At 42.0% G+C, this 19,474-nt stretch overlaps 1 protein-coding gene across 2 annotated transcripts in view; it reads right to left on the bottom strand.

Moving 5' to 3' along the window:
- GIPC2 (GIPC PDZ domain containing family member 2) overlaps positions 1-15,289 on the bottom strand; it is a 28,821-nt gene extending 13,532 nt beyond the window's left edge. The window contains exons 1-3 of one of the 2 annotated variants that reach the window (XM_054073663.1): positions 15,209-15,289; positions 6,142-6,327; positions 1,993-2,173 (exon numbers count right to left, since the gene is read on the bottom strand). In XM_054073663.1, the coding sequence (XP_053929638.1) occupies positions 1,993-2,173; positions 6,142-6,324 (364 nt within the window). In that variant the 5' untranslated portion in view covers positions 6,325-6,327; positions 15,209-15,289. Of the gene's footprint in view, positions 1-1,992; positions 2,174-6,141; positions 6,328-14,804; positions 15,136-15,208 lie in introns of those variants that run through there. The other variant, XM_054073662.1, reaches the window with a different exon arrangement.
- Positions 15,290-19,474: the final 4,185 nt, after the last annotated feature.

Here is a 19,474-nt window from a genome sequence, read left to right as displayed (position 1 = left end):
CTTGCGACTGGTAAGGACCAATCTAATTCAGACAAGGCTCTCATTCTCTGCTACAAGCCTTGCCTAGCGCAGCCGAGGCAGTCTGTCTGCACACAGTAGAAGGATATACAACCAGTAAATCATACTTCCTTTCAGCAGAATGTAAAATAAGTAAAATAAAAGTCAGTAATTTCACACAGAGTCTTGTCTCTTATTTCTGTACCCTCACAAACTTGCGTTGAAACTAACAGGAATGCAGCACCTACTTGTCCAGCATGATCTGGATGCTGTTTCCTCATGCTGATGATATTTGTCATCTCCTCCAGAGCAATTCTCAGCATGCTGCAGCTTAAGCACTATCTTGAATAAATTTGTGCCTAAAAACTAACTGTACCTAAGGCTAGAGGTGGGATATTCTAATCTATTGTATACTGCAGCTTGTAAATAAGTATCCGTAGGGTAAAAAAATAACGTGCATCTTCCAAAAATCAGTCCAAAAAGCTCTGATCGTCTCTTAATTCGATGTCAGATAAAAGGTGTTGCCACTGAATTAGCAGGTTTCCTCTTCTGCATCACAGGCAGACTAAAAGGCATCTTAATCACCTGACTAAAGTAAATAATGACTGAAGTCATTAATCAAGTGCTGATTTACTCTGGTCTTTACAAACAGACTATGTAACACCTATAGCTTTGAATACAAATTATAGACCCATATTAAAAAGGTATTCCTATATTCCTAATTGCAATATTATACATATGCAATACTAGACATGTAATACTATTTTAGGGTAATGTAAAACATATACATTACTTATAGCCAAAGGCATTAGAGATTAACTCATAACCTTCATTCTTCACAAAAGCAAAAAGAAATCTTCACAGTTCTCCCATTTTCCATTTCTGCTGCTATTCTGACACCAAGTGTCAAGACTGGTGTATGACAGCAGCTGTAAACTAACAGGTAAAAAGAGATTTGAAAAATAAACATTTCATACTTTTGCTGCTGCAGTGAAGGTGGTGATTTTTATCTGGCTGTTAGGACACACTTATAAAACATAGACACACATAACTTATCAGTTTTTTAAGCAGTTTTTGAAAATTTTGAAGTTTTTATTACAGAAAAATGCTACATTTTGGGGGGGCTATAAAAAATTGAGAGAATAAAAATTAAAACTGAGCCTCTATTCTGACTCTCTAAGCTAAATATACTTGTTTACCACACTGATAAAATTAATATAGACAAGGATGCATTTCTCCTATGTAAGTATTACTTTCTTTTAGCATGTGAGTGGTAGGTAGAGACAGAGCTTGGCCATACTGCTTTCTCCCAGTTCCGAATATACCAGCTGTATGATTAGAGAGGTGCAAAAAAGGGAGGGAGCAGGCAGGCAGGCGGCAGAAGCGGTGCTCTAGGAAACAGCGTTTTTCACAACACCCTTCTGTGTTAGAAAGTACAGTCCCCAGTAAAGAGTACAGAAACAGAAAAATCTGATGCACAGACCATAGAATCATTTGTTTGGAAAAGACCTTTGAGTCCAGCCGTACCTGTCCACTACTGAACCATATCCCTAAGCACCTCATCTACTCAACTTTTTAAATACCTCCAGGGATGGTGACTCAACCACTTGTCTGGGCATGGTGAACACGGGTTTTGTATCAATAGCAGAAAAGAGAAGGTTCCAGGATCAGCTTATTAGCGAAGCGACTCATGCTTTAAAATTGTATCTATAAACAATTCCTGTACTTATTTTGCGTCACCACTTAGCAGCAAAGGAATTGAGCAACTGAGAGAGACTAAGGCACCCAAGAGCAAGATGACTGCTGGAGAAAGGAAGATAGAAGAAAATCCATTCATAAATTTCTCACTTCAAAATAAAAAACAAATGCACTTTCTTGTAACTCTTATGTTACCTTGGATGGACACCTAGCTGCAATCTGAAAACAAACTTATAACGCAATGCAATGTTGGGATTTCGATACCCGGTGAACAAGGTGGACAGTCAGGTTACTCACCAAATGCTTTCAGAGGCTCTATCAGCTGCAGCTTAAACACCTGACCTTTCTCCAGATCTTTCAGCATTTTGGCAACTTCATAATGCCGACAATTTGACACATTTTTTCCATTTATAGTCTCTATGTGATCACCCACACAGACTGTTTTTGTTTGGTCCATAAGGCTACCTTCTTTTATTCGCTATTGTGAAAAAAAAAAAAAGAAAAAGAAAAGAAGAATTAGAAACGTTTATTTCAAAAGGTTAAGAGGTGACACTGTAGAGTTTCAAGAATGTCAGTTAACAACATCAAAACCACTGAGCTTATTATACCAGTAGTGTGTTTAGTCTGTAAGATTTACATAAAACATACTTTCAGAAGCATTATTTTTCAAATAAAGTATTTTAATAAGCAGTGGATATAAAATCATAGAATCATAGAATAGTTAGGGTTGGTAGGGACCTTAAAGATCATCTAGTTCCAACCCCCAAAAATCAATGGAAAAAAAAAAAAGAATGCAATCATAGTTTAGAAATTAAGGCTTCAGAATAAGCAAATATTTTCATGCTTTAAATCTGAACCTGAATGCGACAGTAATGTGAATGTTTAATTGAGTTGGGGGGGTTATTTTGATGCGATAGCTTGACAAGCACAGGAATAGATCTTTCCCATCCCAAGTATGGATCAGAGACACAAAAATTGTGTGTGATATACTAAAAAAAATAACATGCTATAAAGGAATACTCATAATAAGGCCCACCTATAGTCATAAGATGTCCACCACCGCATATTAAAGTACTTCCTCTGAAATAACAATAAATAATAAGAAATTCCTTTAGGCCATCTCATGGGATACAAATGGTCTAAAGGTCATAAAGTATAATAGAGCTGAGTATTTACAGTTTTTGAGAAGTGGAAATTAAAAAGTGAGAAAAAAAAATCTTTAAAAGATCTCTACGATTTCTCAAGTCAATTAAAGGACATAAAATTTCCGTGATTCTGTTTATTGTTGTTATACGCTGTCATATTAGTTTATCATGTGCCCAAGTCATGCAACTTATTATGCTATGGCTCTTTACTGGAAAAGCTGTGACATTGTAGAATATCTTGTATTTTGTAGAGATATGATTTTCATTCTAATATTTTCCTGAATAACGTACTTTTCAACAAAGACTGATGTTGTTCAGGCTACGTTTGAGTGACATAGCAGTGAGACAAGGGAGATAAACATATTACCACCTACTACTGTAACACCTAGCCTAGCTGTGTAACCATCTCAGAAACCTGCTTCAAGTTTATGTGCGCGTGTCTGAGCCCACATATGTGCCTCCATGCGAGAGAGGCAGTGGGAAGTGTGATTGTGTTCAGTGTCCTGTAACACACTGCAACAATTTTTAGCTTCAGATTGAGTTTAACTCTTTCTAGCACCTTTTTCTTTAACCTAGATGAAAACCCCAAAGAAGCCTGATGGTGAATGAAGAGAGGGGTATCACACATAAAACAGAAACCAGGACCCAACTGCATTTGTGTTACCAGGTGCCAGGATGCAAACGCATGTCCCCCAGACTTCAGTTAATGTTCAGTCTACATGTTGAATTCATTTTAATCTGGCTTATCTTCTTCACTTGGATCCTAACACCAAAACCATTCAGTTCAACTGTAATATTCACAGGCTACGTTACTCATGTCATATCAAACTATTTTTTTATGACAATATTCATTTTCATCATAACTCCAAGTTAACTGACCAGAAACAGTCAAGCTACATTGTCACAGTAACCAAGATGCAATTGATAGGGCTCTATTTCAGGGGGTTGGAGTTAGATCATATTTAAGGTCCCTTCCAACCCTAACTCTTCTATGATTTTAAGTGTTCTACAGTCCATTTAGAAGCTAGGATCGTATTCCCTATGCAATGCCTAAAATCAATGGCATACCCCGTTTTATAACGTCTCCTTAAACACACGTCAGTCATACTTCAGTTCTACTGCTATTCTTTAAAAGGCTAAATTGCTTCCATAATACACCTCCCCATCTGGCCACGTACCCAGAAAATAAATTTGTGGAAGTAGAATGACACCAAGTTTTGTTCTTCATAAGGCAAAACAAAATTAGGCTTCACAGGACTAGAACCAGCGGTTCAGTGTCAAGTTTGGCATATAACACGGCCAGTTCTTAAAGCTAGAAACCATACTGTTATTCAAAATGCAATAAAATTACTATAGCTCATAAAAGCTTTCAACAACCCACGAACAGGTAGTTTTAATATTTTTAACTAATAACAGAACATAGTAACAATTTCTCAAGGAATGTAAATATACAAACAAAAAGAATTATAGACTCATAGAATGGTTTGCGTTGGAAGGGACATTAAATATCACCCAGTTCCACCTCCCCTGCCATGGGCAGGGACACCTCCCACTGGATCAGGCTGCTCAAAGCCCCATCCAACCTGGCCTTGAACACCTCCAGGGATGGGGCAGCCACAACTTCTCTGGGCAACTTGTGCCAGGGCCTCACCATCCTCACAGGAAAACATTTCTTCCTAATATCTAACCAAATCTCCCCTCTTTCAGCTTAAAAGCATTACCCCTCATCCTGTCCCTGTGCTCCCTTTAAAATAGAGATAGTCTCTGCTTAGTCACTTACCTAGACAACCAAGTATAAAAAAGATGCAGCTTTTACTTTTGCATATGTATCTTCTACATTGTTTAAAAAAAACCAAGCATTGGCTAAGTATGCAACAGCAACAAAGTCAGCTCCTAGAAACTCCTCTGAACTGATGCTTTACCATGTAGACTGCACTGTTCTCATTATACTGTTTATTATTAGACCAGTACAAGGACAATGATATATTTGTTCAGACAGGTTTTATACAGTTTACTAGAAATTAGAGCTTGTCTTGCTAACGTGGTGAGGGTTTTCCAGTTTCCTCCAGTTATGCAGTAGTGCATGTGATGGCTGTTGTCTCTCTCTATATGTATTACCAAGCAAGCACAGAGAGAGTAATGCTCTGTACAGTGCTGCACACGTGAATTTTAATCTCTGAAGCACTGCTTTCAACGGCTTCTTTTAAAATGCTACATAAGCAGCAGTGTGACAACATCACAGGCTCCATGGATGCTGCCACTAGAAATTCAGAGCTGTGTCTATAAACATAAAAAGGAGGCTATGGTTTTGCCAAAATTCTTACTGAAACCTCCGCTGCATATCAACTTTCTCAAGCATCATCTCAATCATAATTTTCCACAACAAAGACAAACAGAAGTATTTCTAAAACATGCCTGGTTTATATCCATGGTAGCTATGGAATGAATAGAGAATACAAACTCTCCAAACAAGAAGCAACGAGAACAGTGATTGGGACAGCAGTAATCAAAGATAATTGCAAATGTCTGGCTAATAATGGATAATTGGAGTAGATTAGAGCAAAGCATCTAAAAAAAGGCAGAAAATGTGATTAAGGCTCCTAATACCTAGTCTAGCCAGAAGGGTAGCATCATTTCCTCAGCCTCTACTTGTCTCAAAACATACTATCTGGAGGTCATATAGACAATGAGGACGAAAGAAATTATGATTAATATGTTGTACATATTAGGTTACTGCCCATAACTGCTATCAAGGTGAATTGTGGTAAATTGTGTTAATTCACATTCTTAGCACCTTTTAATTCACCCTACCTATCTAAGGCAACTATATTGGAAAGCAAAAAAGCACTACACTTGCACCTATTCTCATAGGGCACAAAGGTTTCTACCCTGTGAGCAGTCATAAAGACTGAAAGAACATGATCTCATTATCACGAGTGACAGAAGTTCTATAAGCACCTAATCAATGACATCAGAAAATCACTTTAAAAAAGGAGGGGGCAGATGCAGGCGGTATCCAACACTCACCACCTCAGGGTAGGTAGGAAAGTACAATGGTTACATTGTAAAGATAATACACATTACAGAAGCAATGAACAAATGAACTAATTTAGAATGACGTGCAGTACAGAAATAGCTGAACTAATTTTGAATTATGTCCCTCAAGAAAAGCAACTTTATTTTTCACTTACCATATGTATGATACTAAAAGATATTATAGTTATAAAGGAACATTAAACCAATAATTAACCTGTTACAGTAACAGAAGCTTCTAAAGAACAAAGTATAGTAATTAATTTACCTTTATAAAGGGGCAGCCGGTGCCATTGTCTGTAATGGTAAGCCCAAGCACATCATCGGTTTTAAGAACTTCCACTTCTTTTCGCTGTCCTTTTATGTGAGCAAATATGAAATCTTCAAGGCCAATTTGTGCACCTAAGAGCTTGTCCATATCAGCTTTATGAGTGTTCAAAGTGCAAAACATGATCTGTGCAGGAGGAAAGTAAACACATTAAGTTTGACAGTTCATTAGGTCTGGTGAGCTTGATGGGAAGACAAACTGAGAGCACAGTCCCGGCCTCTCTGACAGATCCATAGCTGAAACGATGCTAACTCTTCTTCTCCAGCTGCTCCTGGAGAGGTGATAGTCTCCATCCACACACACAAGAAGCATCACTAGCTCATATTCTGCAGATAAGAGCTGGCAGGGAGCAAAGGAGAGAGAAATATCTGTACCAGCAGCCTGTCTCAGCACACCAGCTCTGCCACAGGCATCTTGAGCTAGAGCAGAACAGCTTGTTCCAGAGGTTAGAGTGAGCAAACCAAAAAGCCACCATCATCTTCTGCTTCATTGGTCATCCACCTCAAACCCCACAAGATTCAAACATCATTAGAGATAGCTTAAAAACATTACTGCTTGAAAGCAGTTTTGTGCACAAAAAAAGAGAATATATCGAAACAAATGGATTGTGAGAAAGCATGAAATGTTTTCTATGGCTTTATGTGTTCCCCCATTAACACATTGTCTCCGGTGGGTTTGCTTAGTTTCCTACCTTTCCTCCAGCATAAACTGGGATTATCTCTGTTCCAGCTTAGTAAAAGCAAGGCTTAAGAAAAAGGGCAAATTGTTTCCTTATAAATCAGCCTTTCTGATGGATTTCCTTTCAGCACGGGGTTTTAGCACTCCTTTTTGTCCGTACATTTATGCCAGTGGTTCTTTAACATGGAGGTTTATTGTCCTGGGCACAGGCAGCATGAGACCAACCCAGCTCAGGGACAAAGACAACGCTTTTGCCCACCATGGTGCTGCATGGGGGAACCTGGCCAGTCTCTGGGGCTTTCTGCTCGTTGAGTACAGCCTGTACTGAACGGCAAGGCTGAGAAAAATGACCCAATGCTCCCCCTGACAGCTAGAGTAACTACACCTATGCTGACTCCTTCCCAAGTTGTGGCCAGAGAGGAGCGAGGGTGGAGGGCGCTCCGTACAGCCTCCTCCCAGGCCACCAGAGAGCAAAAAAAGAGAAACCCTATGCTCCAAACCCAGAGATTCTCTAAAATCGACTTCACTCGGGCAAAGAGTGCCCCTAAAAACCATCCTTCACATGCAATGGCAGTAAGAGGAGACTTGCCATGCCATTTGGCCCTCCCAGCACCGGTGGCAAAGCCATAGCTGCAAACCAGCAGCCAAAGGCTCTGCTGCCAGCGGGGCGCACAGGGCTCTGACAGGACGACAGAGAAAAGCAGATCCTTTTCTACCCTCTGCCTGTATCTGCCAGACGTTATTTTCCTTTTCGCACCTTGGACCTCCTTGCAGCCCACCACCCACACCAGCTCCAAACTGGGAAGTGGAAAAAGCAGTGCCAACATAGGGAAAAGAGGGAAGCCAGACTAGCATTTGAGAAACCACTAACAGGAGGTGGCTCAGTGTCCCTCATCTTTACTGCCACTCTAGATAGAGGCAATCCAATGGAGAGTCTCTTTCTGCCTTCCTGACTCCTTTCACTACTCTTGTAGAAGTCGTGGGCGTTTCCACACCAGAACGCTTCAAATGCCTTTTCATTCCTTCTGGCATCACTGCAGAAAAACTGAAATTAAAGTCAACAACCTATTCCAATCTGTTCCAGGTCAAATGAGGGGTGAATACTTTTCCCTAAACTATTTCCTAGACAGAGTTTCTGAAGCTTTCTAGAACTTAGATTCTATAACTGAGGGTGGGGATCTAAAAAAAAATGGAAGTTTAGTAGTGAGACATTATTTCTTGATTGGGGGGTGATGTCTTATTAAGTTGCTGGGTTTATTTAAAAAATAAAACAAAAACCACCAATGAAACAGCCTTACTTCAAAGGCTAATTGATTATCTTACATAATCCTTCAAATATCCACTCCAATCTAACACCTTCCTTTAACAATGCAAGTTCTAACAGGACACCCTTAACAGACATCAGGTTTATCCTTTCAGGTAATGCAAAATTTTTCTGTTAACCATTACTCAAGCAGTAACACAGAAGGGTTTGTGTGTAAAGGAACCTTAAAGATCACCCAGTTCCACCCCCTGCCATGGGCAGGGACACCTCCCACTGGATCAGGCTGCTCAGAGCCCCATCCAACCTCGCCTTGAACACCTCCAGGGATGGGGCAGCCACCACTTCTCTGGGCAGCCTGGGCCAAAGCCTCACCACCCTCGCAGGAAAACATTTCTTGCTAAGATCTAAACTAAATCTCCCCTCTTTCAGCTGGAAAGCATTCCCCCTCATCCTATCCCTGCACTCCCTGCTAAAGAGCCCCTCCCCAGCTTTCCTGGAGCCCCTCTAGAGAAATCCAGCTGGTTTTAAGTGGAAAACTAAATTTTATTTTAGAAATAATAATCATCCCTAATCAGCAGCATTTTTTTAAGCAAGAATGTTCAATTCAAGTAGACGATATAAAGTCCACACTTCCATTTTCAGCTCCCTCACAAGCTATATAAAACTTGGCCAGTTTACAACCACAACTCAGTTCCTGTTCTTACAACAAACAAGCACAATGCCTTTACATTTTACACATTACCATCCTTCACCTGACCTTGTCAAACAGACAGACAATCATCTACTAACTACTGTCACACCTTTGAATAGATAAAAATGGCAACAGAGCAGAAACGTGATCTTTAGAAACTCAATCCAGAGTTTCTCTTTTTAGACCTTCATCTGGATGGCATTCCTACTACAGCCTATAAGTCTGCAGAATTTTCTGTGAGTCAGTTCTGTGCTAACCACAAGGCTGAGAGAGCATCAGCCAGTCAAAAATAAAACTTAAATCATTCTTTATCCTCTTTAACAACCGCTTTTTCTCCGAACAGATACATGCAGAGAGTAATGTACTAAAGATGTATGTACCCAGGATAATATAGTTACACCAGAGCTTTATTTGTACATAACTGAGACCTGTCAATTAAACTAATTTTTTGCATTGATTTTATATAAGTTTAGTAGTAACAGCTTACATTTAAACAGTCAAACAGCTACTACAGCACACCTTCCATTCACTCAAAATTTGGTATATTTTTGACAGTCATTTTCTTATCCAGAAATGAAGAAAGAAAAAAAAATCAGCGTCCAATTTTTGTTGTCAAGTCTTTTCTCTCTCATTTTACCCTCAACCCTCACATGCATTTGATCTTTAACTCGGCATACCAGTGCTGTGACATTTTGTGCTAACTTTAGCGTGATATTATAAATCATAACTGTTACATCAGTCACAAAGTATCCAGGAGACCTCCTTCACGGAGAGCCTTATCTTGTGTGGCGCACAGAACAAGGAAATTCCATTCAGCTGGCAGGGACTGGAGGCTTATGCACAACCTTATAAAACAGACTTGTCAGAGAAGCTTACTAACAGATTATTCACTGCATCAGTGTCTTCAATAGGAAGAGACTACATTAGCAAATAAAGAAAGGGTTATACTGTGTGTTATATAAAGAAACTGTATTGGCTAAGAAAAAGCATTACATCATGTGCTACATAAAGAATATATGCAGTACCATATTGCATACCCTATACATTAATTACATTCTCATCTTCCATATTAAACCTACACCTCAAGAACTCAAAAATAAGCTTACTGATAGATGACATACTCAGAAGCTACTGAAAGTGCTTTTTACATCAGTAGATGTCAGATAACTTCACAAAAGAGATCATAATCACTTTCTCTATTTAAGAGGTGGGGAAATCTACTTCTGAGCAAGATGTAACACCCATTGACATAGTTCCCTGCGTATGTAGGCATCATTATATCAAGAAATCATCATCACATTTTCTAGGTACCCTAATTACTTCATCCTCCCTAAGGTAAATGTGGGAGCCTTGATTAGCTGCAGCAAAAGGCAGTGTAACCAAGTCCTCAAGTTCCAGAGTGCTTTTGGTACTCTATGCAACTTTGCATCCACAAATACATTAAAAGTAATGCAAAATAAGCATTCCATGTTTTATTATTCCCCTTTTAAACCCAGAGCGTACAAGAATTACAGTATAAATTCTTCCATACAGCTTAAAAGTATTTGAAAAGGAGATCATTAACACAGCAAGCATCAGGCGTAATATGGGTGTGAGACTTAAGCCCTGCTTAGGGGAACAGTATGCCAACAATTGTTGCCAGAGGGCTGGGAGGATGTGGTTTGTAGGGAGTGCTAAATCTGTTCATGTAAAGTCTTCAATCTGTAGGCGAGATTACGAACAATTTGTTTCAACAGATAAGCATATACTCTAAAACTTCCAACACTTTGGTGATGAGGATGAGCGTTTCACAAGCTGAGCCTTTTCTCTAACCACCCAAATTAAAACACACTTCAGATTTTTTATTGTAATAACATCACTTGTTCAGAAACCTAAATTTCAGCATAGTGGCTTATTTTTCAGTACTCTTTCATAAATTTTAAATCGAACAGGTTTAAATCATATAATTCCATAAAAGTTTAATGCAGTACAACCTCACAGCATCCTTACTTAACTGTTCAGCCTAAAGAGGCAAGACATGTGGAACGACAGCCCAGACAAGCTCAGCAGCTGAACTCTTATTACTTGTAGAGACAGATGGAGCTGCATCTACGCCCTTGGTACTACAGGGAAGGTCTCCCTTTTCCCGAGTTCCCCTTATGGAGGAAAATTCGTTCCACCATGAAAGAAACCCCAACCTCCACGGGCTCTTGATAGACACACCCGTTGAGCATTCAATTTACCTCACCCGCCCCACCATAGATCACCTTCCAAAGCAAACAAAATAATCAAAAGTGCAAATTATGAGTACATAGACCAAAAGTCCACGTAGCTTCTGTGGTTTACCGTTCCCTTCTCATCTGATCAAGAAACAGCCTTGCTACAGTTGGACTTCAATATCCGCATTCCCAGTGCCCGATTAGCTACTTTGAATGCTTTAAAGCCCTACCATGTGCTCTCACAGGAGCACACCACCACCAAATGCTTTAACAGACCTACATTGTCCTCATTTATTCATCACACAGGCCGCGCATGGCACTTTCACCCTTACAGGGACATAACATTCCCTGCCACATTTCCTGATAGTCTCGGTCGAGTAGTAACCTAAATGGCCAAGAACACGCACAAATACTTTTTCCAACTACTTTCTCTACTTCATCTTCTATTGAAAAAATAGGGGAGATAGCTGTATTATTTATGCAAATAAAATGTGAGTGGGTTGTATTGTTAGCTAAGAACTGCATCTATTTACATTTTTTTTTAGCTCTGTGCTTGCTTGTTGAAACCCTGTTGAAGAAATCAAGTTAAAAGTCAAGAACAATGTGAACTACCTCAAATAGCACTCATGTTAATGACACAGGCAATTCATTGCTAGAAGCCATCTACACACCTCCTCCCTGTGGAAAGAACATTCAGTATGCACCAGGAAAAGAAAAAACACTAGTCAGACAGGTACGCCAAAATGCAGGCTGAATGTCAGGTTCAAAAGGCGTAACTGAGGTACATATCCACCTAAAAAGATGGATGAAGAATAAAATAGACAAGAAAAGATGAGTACAGGAAAAGCCTCGAGAAGCTGCTATTACAACCCCCTCCTTCATAGATGCAAAGCAAAAATCATAGGAGCGAAGGAGTGTCCCTTTGGAAGGTACAGCGTTCTTGTTCTGTCCCCTTTCTATCCTAGTCACCATCCAGGTCTGCACACAAGTTTTTGTCAGCCTCTGTCCTACAAATGCCGTGTTTTATACAAGCTTAGCTCTGTCACTGTTGGCAGTCAATCTCAGATCCTGGAAAGGATTCTCCAGCAGAAGCTGAACTCAGCAGGTTCTGTGAGATGTGATACAAAGAGGAAATCAAGTGTTGCAACCATGCGGAATCAAAAGGAAAGGTGACAGATGACAAGTATAGCTCAGCCTGAACTGTTCTGAAGCACTTACGTAGGAACCCACCCAAGAATCCACACCGTTGGCTACACTGCAGTAAACTCAAATACTGTATTAAATGTATTCACTTCTGCAACACTTGGCCAAACGTTCTCTGTACTGAGCTCTTCCTCACCCCCTCCCTCACTGTTTTCCACCTCAGTCACTACAGGACAAAGATCTCCGTGATAGTACCTGTTTCCGAAGGCATTCAGGTATCATGCTTTCTATAGGCTTCAGCATAGCCTGGTCACAGAAACTTTCCTAAACAGGTTACACCTACAAATAGCATTTGAGTACCTCAGTGTCTTTCAGTTCACTGAGGTGTAGCTTCTGGCATTATTCTCTCAACACCCAACAGTCTGTCCAAAAGCTGCTTTTGTTAATAGATTAACACCATTTAAAATCCCTAATCTTTCCTTATTTCTAGCAAGCTCAGCAGTTGCTAATAAATCCATGTTTCTTGGCACTCCTTGCTATTCACTATGTTATGCTGTCCATCCAAAATCTTGTTGCAAGACTGAGGAAATATGTTTGATCTCTAAACAACTTGGTTTCTTAAAGCTCACTGAATTTCTTGAGTAAAAGATCAGTGCCCCCCATAACAATTCTCCATCTGTTTTTACTAATGAACCATATTCTAAAAAAAAAAAAAAAAAAAAGGAAACTGACAGTAGGAAGAGAAAAGAAGAAACAAACTTCTCCAGTTTAGCACAAGGCTGGTTATAGATCACCAGGAAGCGTGTGGTGCTTCCTCTAAAACTTTCGGAGTGTCAGGTTATACATCTAGCAGGAGAAACGGGAGTGCATCATTCCTACAAAACTGAATTTCCTGGTGAACATTGTTCATTCTCAAGTCAGTGGAGCCAAAAGATCAGTAACAAGAGTTCAATGGAAAAAGGACGAAAACTAAAATAGAAGATAATCTAGCAATTATGAGAACTTGAGAGTAAAAGGTATAACTGGAGATGGAAAAAAGAACAAAAGGGGAATAGCAGCTCAATGTGGAAAGGAAGCAGCAGAGGTCAGAGAGCAGCTGGGAAGCTCTGGGACACAGGTGCATTGCCTGGCAGTGGTACGGGTACCTCTTAATTAGTTAATACAACAGTGACTGGTTAAACTGTATTCACTGTTAGTGACACTTCTCTTTTACTATTTACCATCTGAAATGCCGCTAGATCAGGCCACAGAAAACTCACAACAAAGTCTGTAGTAGTCTTTTCCACTTTAAAATCAGGTGCAATAAAAGAGGGGAAGCCGGGCAGCCACATCTGGGCATAACAAAATGTTAGCGCTCTGTTTCGCTTTGCTACTCAGAGGTTAAGGTTCACCGGAGCAGTAGGAAGAACTCTGATAGAGCCTCTACCTTTTAACTAAGGGAAAACAATGCATTTACAAACATAAACGGGTCATTATCCAAACAATGTTTAAAACTTGGCTCAGAAAAAAAAAAAAAAAAAGATCAAAAAGGCAGCAAAGCTAAAAAAAAAAATCCTGTTAGAGATTTAAATATCCTCACTTAGAGCGGGCCTTCTAAAAGCAATTACCTGGCAAGAAAACTTCTCGTATCTCAGATTTGAAGTTTAAAACGGAGACACATTTTAAGCATTTATACTCCCAATCGCCTTCATTCTGAGCATTTACCCTCACGGATCCACTGATTTTTTATTTATTTATTTATTTTAATTTAAACAGGAACAAATCACTACAGTCACTAATTCCTGCTCTGGAAATAATTCTTCCACTCAAGGGCAACACCAGCGGTTTGACCCGGAGCTGTGCGGCCCAGCAGGCTGGCAACAGGTTAACCAAGACCCTACAGAGAGAAATTACCTCTGTTTTGGTTAAAAGCAGCATTGTTTCCCCATGTAAAAGTTACACGCAGTCACGCTTATCCCTCTCCTGTGTGATAAGGCTTATTTGGAAGGAACAAAAGGAATTCTTGAGCCCTAAAAGAGACGATACCCATACCCACAAGGATTTGCCAAGCCCCCCCCCCGTTGCCTTCCCTGTCTCCCGGGCCCTTCCCACCGTGTCCCCATTCTCAGTGGGGTCGGTGCCGCCCCTGGTGTCCTCTCCTTTGCCTCTCAGTGGGGTCAGTGTCGCACCCCCGCCCCTGGTGTCCCCTCCTTTGCCTCTCAGTGGGGTCGATGCCGCCCCTGGTGTCCCCTCCTTTGCCTCTCAGTGGGGCCGATGCCGCCCCCCGCCCCTGGTGTCCCCTCCTTTGCCTCTCAGTGGGGTCGATGCCGCCCCTGGTGTCCCCTCCTTTGCCTCTCAGCGGGGTCGGTGCAGCCCCCCACCCTGCCCCGTCTCCCCCATCCCCATCTCAGCGCGGTCCATGACGCTCCCAGTCCTCATCCCGTTCCCCCCCAGTCCCACTCTCTGTGCGGTCCATGCAGCCTCAAGCTCCCCCCCGCGACGTCCCTCTCGTCCATGCCGTCCCTGTCCCGCCCCTCGGTGGGGTCGGTGCCCCTTCCAGCCCGCGGTACTCCCCCCACACCCCTCGGCGGGGTCGATGCCGCCCCCCCATCCCCATCTCGGCGGGGTCGGTGCCGCCCCTCATCCCCACCTCGTCGGGGTCGATACGGAACGCCTGTGCGATCTTTGCGTAGAGCTCCCGGGCGCTGCCGAAGCCCTCGACGCGCCCCGTGGCGCTGCCGTGCGCCAATTGCGTGTGGAACTGCAGCCGCGCCGCGCCCGGAGCCGCCGGAGGGGCAGCGGCCGCCGCCTCGCTCTCCACCAGCCGCGAGGTCTCCTTGCCCCGGCGCTGCCTCCTGCCCCGCAGTCCCAGCGGCATCGCCACAACGGCCCCGCGCTCCGCTCGGCCCCCGCGCCGCAGGTGAGGCCGCTCCGCCCCGCCCCGCCCGGGGCAGCGGGGGCGCGGGATGCCCGCCCGCCTCTGTCCGTGTGGCGGTGTGTCTGCCCGCCCGCCTGTGGCTGTCAGGGTCTGTCTGTGTCTGTGTGTCTGCCTACCTGCGACTGTGAGTCTGTCCGTGTATCTGTGTCTGTCTGCCTGCCTGTGGCCGTGTGTCCCTGTGGCCGTGTGTCTGTCTGCCTGCCTGTGGCTGTGTCCCCCTGTGGCTGTGTGTGTGTCTGTCTGTCTGCCTGCCTGTGGCTGTCTGTCTGCCTGTGGCTGTGTGTGTGTGTGTGTCTGTCTGCTTGCTTGTGGCCGTGTGTCCCTGTGGCTGTGTGTCCCTGTGGCCGTGTGTCTGTCTGTCTGCCTGTGGCTGTGTCCCCCTGTGGCTGTGTGTGTGTCTGTCTGTCTGTCTGCCTGTGGCTCTGTGTGTGTGTGTCTGTCTGCTTGCCTGTGGCCGTGTGTCCCTGTGGCTGTGTGTCCCTGTGTCTGTGTCTCCCTGTGGCCGTGTGTCTGTCTGTCTGTCTGCCTGTGGCTGTGTCCCCCTGTGGCTGTGTGTCTGGCTGTCTGTCTGCCTGTGGCTGTATGTCCCTGTGGCTGTGTGTGTCTGTCTGTCTGCTTGCCTGCCTGCCTGTGGCTGCGTGCCTGTGGCTGCGTGCCTGTGGCTGTTTGTGTCTATGTCTCTGTCTGTCTGCCTGTGTCTATGTATCTGTCAGTGTCTCTGTCTGTCTCTGTGTGTGCCTGTGTATGTTTATGTGTGTTTGTGCGTGTATGTGTGTGTCTGTGTGTGTCTATGTGTCTATATCTGTCTCTGTGTATCTCTGTCTGTATTTGTCTGTCTGTCTGTCTGTGTCTCTGCGTGTCCGTGTCTGTCTGTCTGTGCATGTGTCCCCATCCACCTCACAAGCCACAACTGGCCATAACCAAAGCAGAGGAACGTGGGCTTGGGATAGAAGCGATTCATACAAATAAATAATCCTTCCTGTTCTTGGTATTGGTTAAAGTTTGTTTTTCCTAAAGGGAAGTCAAGGGCACTTTGAACTCGCTGCACCAGGAATGCTGAGTTTGCCAGAGATTGGTCCAGTCCATTTTCTGGCCCATGCAGAGACATCGCTGCCACTTGTTTTCTAATAGTTTATAAAGTGTGAAATGTATTTCTATACCTTTAAAGTCTTTCTCAAAGTTGCACACAAACCCAGATCATAAAAAGTTTACCACCTTTCCACTCACTAGTGCAGGAATTTCTACTAGTAATGGGACACTAAACATTGATCAAAATGGGTTTATATCCAGGATATAACAGAAAACATGAAGTATACAAGGACTTCGGCCAACTCTGGTTTATTTACCACATTGGTACATAGCGTAGCCATAAATCCATAAAAGGATTGATACAGCAATAGTGAGAAAAGCAAAGTTTAAGAGGCTTCTTGTTGAACTACACAGAAGCATAGAAAGGTTTGGATTGAAAGGGACCTTAAAGCCCATCCAGTCCCACCCCGCTGCCATGGGCAGGGACACCTCCCACTGGATCAGGCTGCTCAAAGCCCCATCCAACCTGGCCTTGAACACCTCCAGGGATGGGGCAGCCATGGCTTCTCTGGACAAGCTGTGCCAGTGCCTCTCCACCCTCATCGTGAAGAATTTCTAAACCTTCCCCCTTCCAACTTAAAGCCATTCCCCCTCATCCTATCACTCCATGCCTTTGTAAAAAGTCCCTCCCCAGCTTTCTTGTAGCCCCTTCAGGTACTGGAAGGCCTATAAGGTCTCCCTGCAGCCTCCTCTCCAGGCTGAACAACACCAACTCTCTCAGCCTGTCCTCACAGCAGAGGTGCTCCAGCCCTTGGATCATCTTCATGGCCTCCTCTGGATCCATTCCAAATCAGAGGATAATGCTGCATGTATGCTGAACTATTCCAAATAGCCAAACCTGGAACATCATCTACATGAAACTGTCATTAGCAGCCCCCAGCTTTGGCAAAAAACTATAAACAAATGTTTAATGCTATTTATTAATATTGCTGTGATCATGGATTGGCAGTTTTAACCAGTTAGATTGAACCAGCATAAGACAGCGTTGACCGAGGGACCTGTAAGAGCTAGAAATGAGTCAGACTGCTAAGAACATCAAAGAATAAAAGACTGTAATGACTCAAGACATCATCTCCAACTACAACCAGTTCTGATCTCAGGCTTCCTTGAATGTGTACCCACTAGGGAAATATCTGCCAACACTAATTAACGTACATCAAAACTAGAGCATGAATCCAAACAAGCCTCCAGCAATTCAGAATATTTAGGATCCAAAAATTACTTAAATTTCTCTTAAAGTACGTGATGTTGTCAGTTAACCATTTAAAATAAAAATGTTGATAATCCATTATTCGCCTTCATTTTTGAAGGAAAAATAAACAGCATACTGAAAAAATAATGAAAAAGGGCTTTTCAGTGCTTTCATCCTCTTTCAAGCACATTGCGCACTGCTGTTTATTACATTCTTCAGTTCCTCAGGCATAGAGCTTAGAATGTGAGAATCGTGGCACGCAACATAAGTGAAGTTTGTGGAGAAAGCACGTGGAATAGAAGAGTGTCATGTTACTGGGTATGGAACGCCACAATGCTGTACTGCAAACTCTCAGCATATAAAGTTGTTTCACTACACATAACATCTATATAATGTGACTGAACTAGATCTTACTGGCTGCATATTATAACTGTTTAAAATAATTACCAGTAGACCAGAGAAGGAAGAGCTTCTTTTCAGATCTTTCAGGACTTTTATCTTTAGTTAATCAAAATAAGGCCGAGACGAAACATACCTGGTGTTTGTAAGTATCTATAAGAGCATTAAATTGATATAAACTATCTAAGCAATGGAATGTTGATAAAACTGAAATTTCCTACTCATAAATGTTAAAAACTTTTTTTTAAAAACTATCAGAGGATACTGCAAGGCAAAGCCTTTTAATAACATTGCATTGCCTTTATTAGAAGACAGGAGTTCAAACGGGACTGCCTGTGACAGGAGGGGACCAAACTAAGACTTCTTGATCCTCAGTTTGTCCATGACATTACCCATATTTAGGCTCTGACACGTGAAAAATGTCAACTAGTAACACCATCCTCTGAAAGTCCACACAGCAGCAATAAAATCACTTTGAACACAGACTTCAGTTTTGAATAGCGATTTGAGCAGAAGGGGACCCTAGGGATTTGTATCCTCCTTCCTATCCCTTCTAAAATCAGTTTGTTGGCCTATGCGGAAAATAAAAATAGGTGATTTCCTGGTTCACTCTCAGAAGTGCTTCTAGGTTCTCATTACACTTGGTCACACCTTTTCTGCCAAGGGCTGCTTCTCACTGAAGCCAGTTATCAACCTTTCCTTGGATATAAAATACAAGCAGTTGAGAAGTTTTGAAGCACTCAAAGTACTTATCCAGGGAAATACTATACGGTATTTCAGAAGATGGCTGGGCTGTGGTTTTAGTTAATAATGTAGAGCAGCAGGCGTGTGAAGATGATAATTTGTCCTTGATAAAGCAATCAGGCATGACTAATGAGACTTTTGTTGTATAGCTCCTCCTTCAGGGAGGCCAGTAATACCAGGGGAACAGGCTTTCATAGAATTCATGAATGAACTCCTCCAAAGTAACCGAATGACTTTTACTTTCTGTGGCACTTAAGCAGACTTCAGGACATTAAAATACCCTCCTCATCCCAGCTTCATGAGTGGCCATTTTATTTCCATGTATTTCAGTAGTTAGAGATATAGAAGGTGACCAAGTATTTGCCTCCTTCTTCAAAGTAGCCTTTATTAAATAATCAAATGGGTTTTAAAACACAGCTTTTAAGGACATTCTTTTGATTAGAAAAATATTAATTTCTGTGAATCCTGGATTACATAGATATTAACGCTCCCTCTCCCAGCTTGGAATAATTCCACAAGCTCTTTTCTGAAACATATACTTTGTTACCTCTCCAGAAGAAAAGAAATACAAGCATTTCATACCAGTCCTATATTCTGTATTTTGAGCATGAAAACAGTTGGAAAAGTTTAGTTCGCTATACATACATATATATATATATATATACACCTCTAAATACACAAGATACTGCAATTCCTCAATTTAATACTACTCCGCTTGCTTGAAGATGGTTACAAAGAAAAAATAGTCTTACTTGATGTGACTTTTTACAAGTTGGACTATAATTACAATATCCTGGATTACAAAATGCTCAATTCCATTAGCTTTTAAATTGACAAACATATATTTTAGGATATGCTTTTAAAGTCGTGTAGCTTCTAGCATTTGCCATCATAACAAAAGATAAGAGAAGGTTAAAAACCAACTTTACACTTTTTACTTAAAAACCACATAAGAAAC

This window comes from Cuculus canorus, chromosome 8 (genome assembly GCF_017976375.1).
Source record: "Cuculus canorus isolate bCucCan1 chromosome 8, bCucCan1.pri, whole genome shotgun sequence".
Lineage (NCBI taxonomy): Eukaryota > Metazoa > Chordata > Aves > Cuculiformes > Cuculidae > Cuculus > Cuculus canorus.
This window is presented reverse-complemented; position numbering and strand designations above follow the sequence as displayed.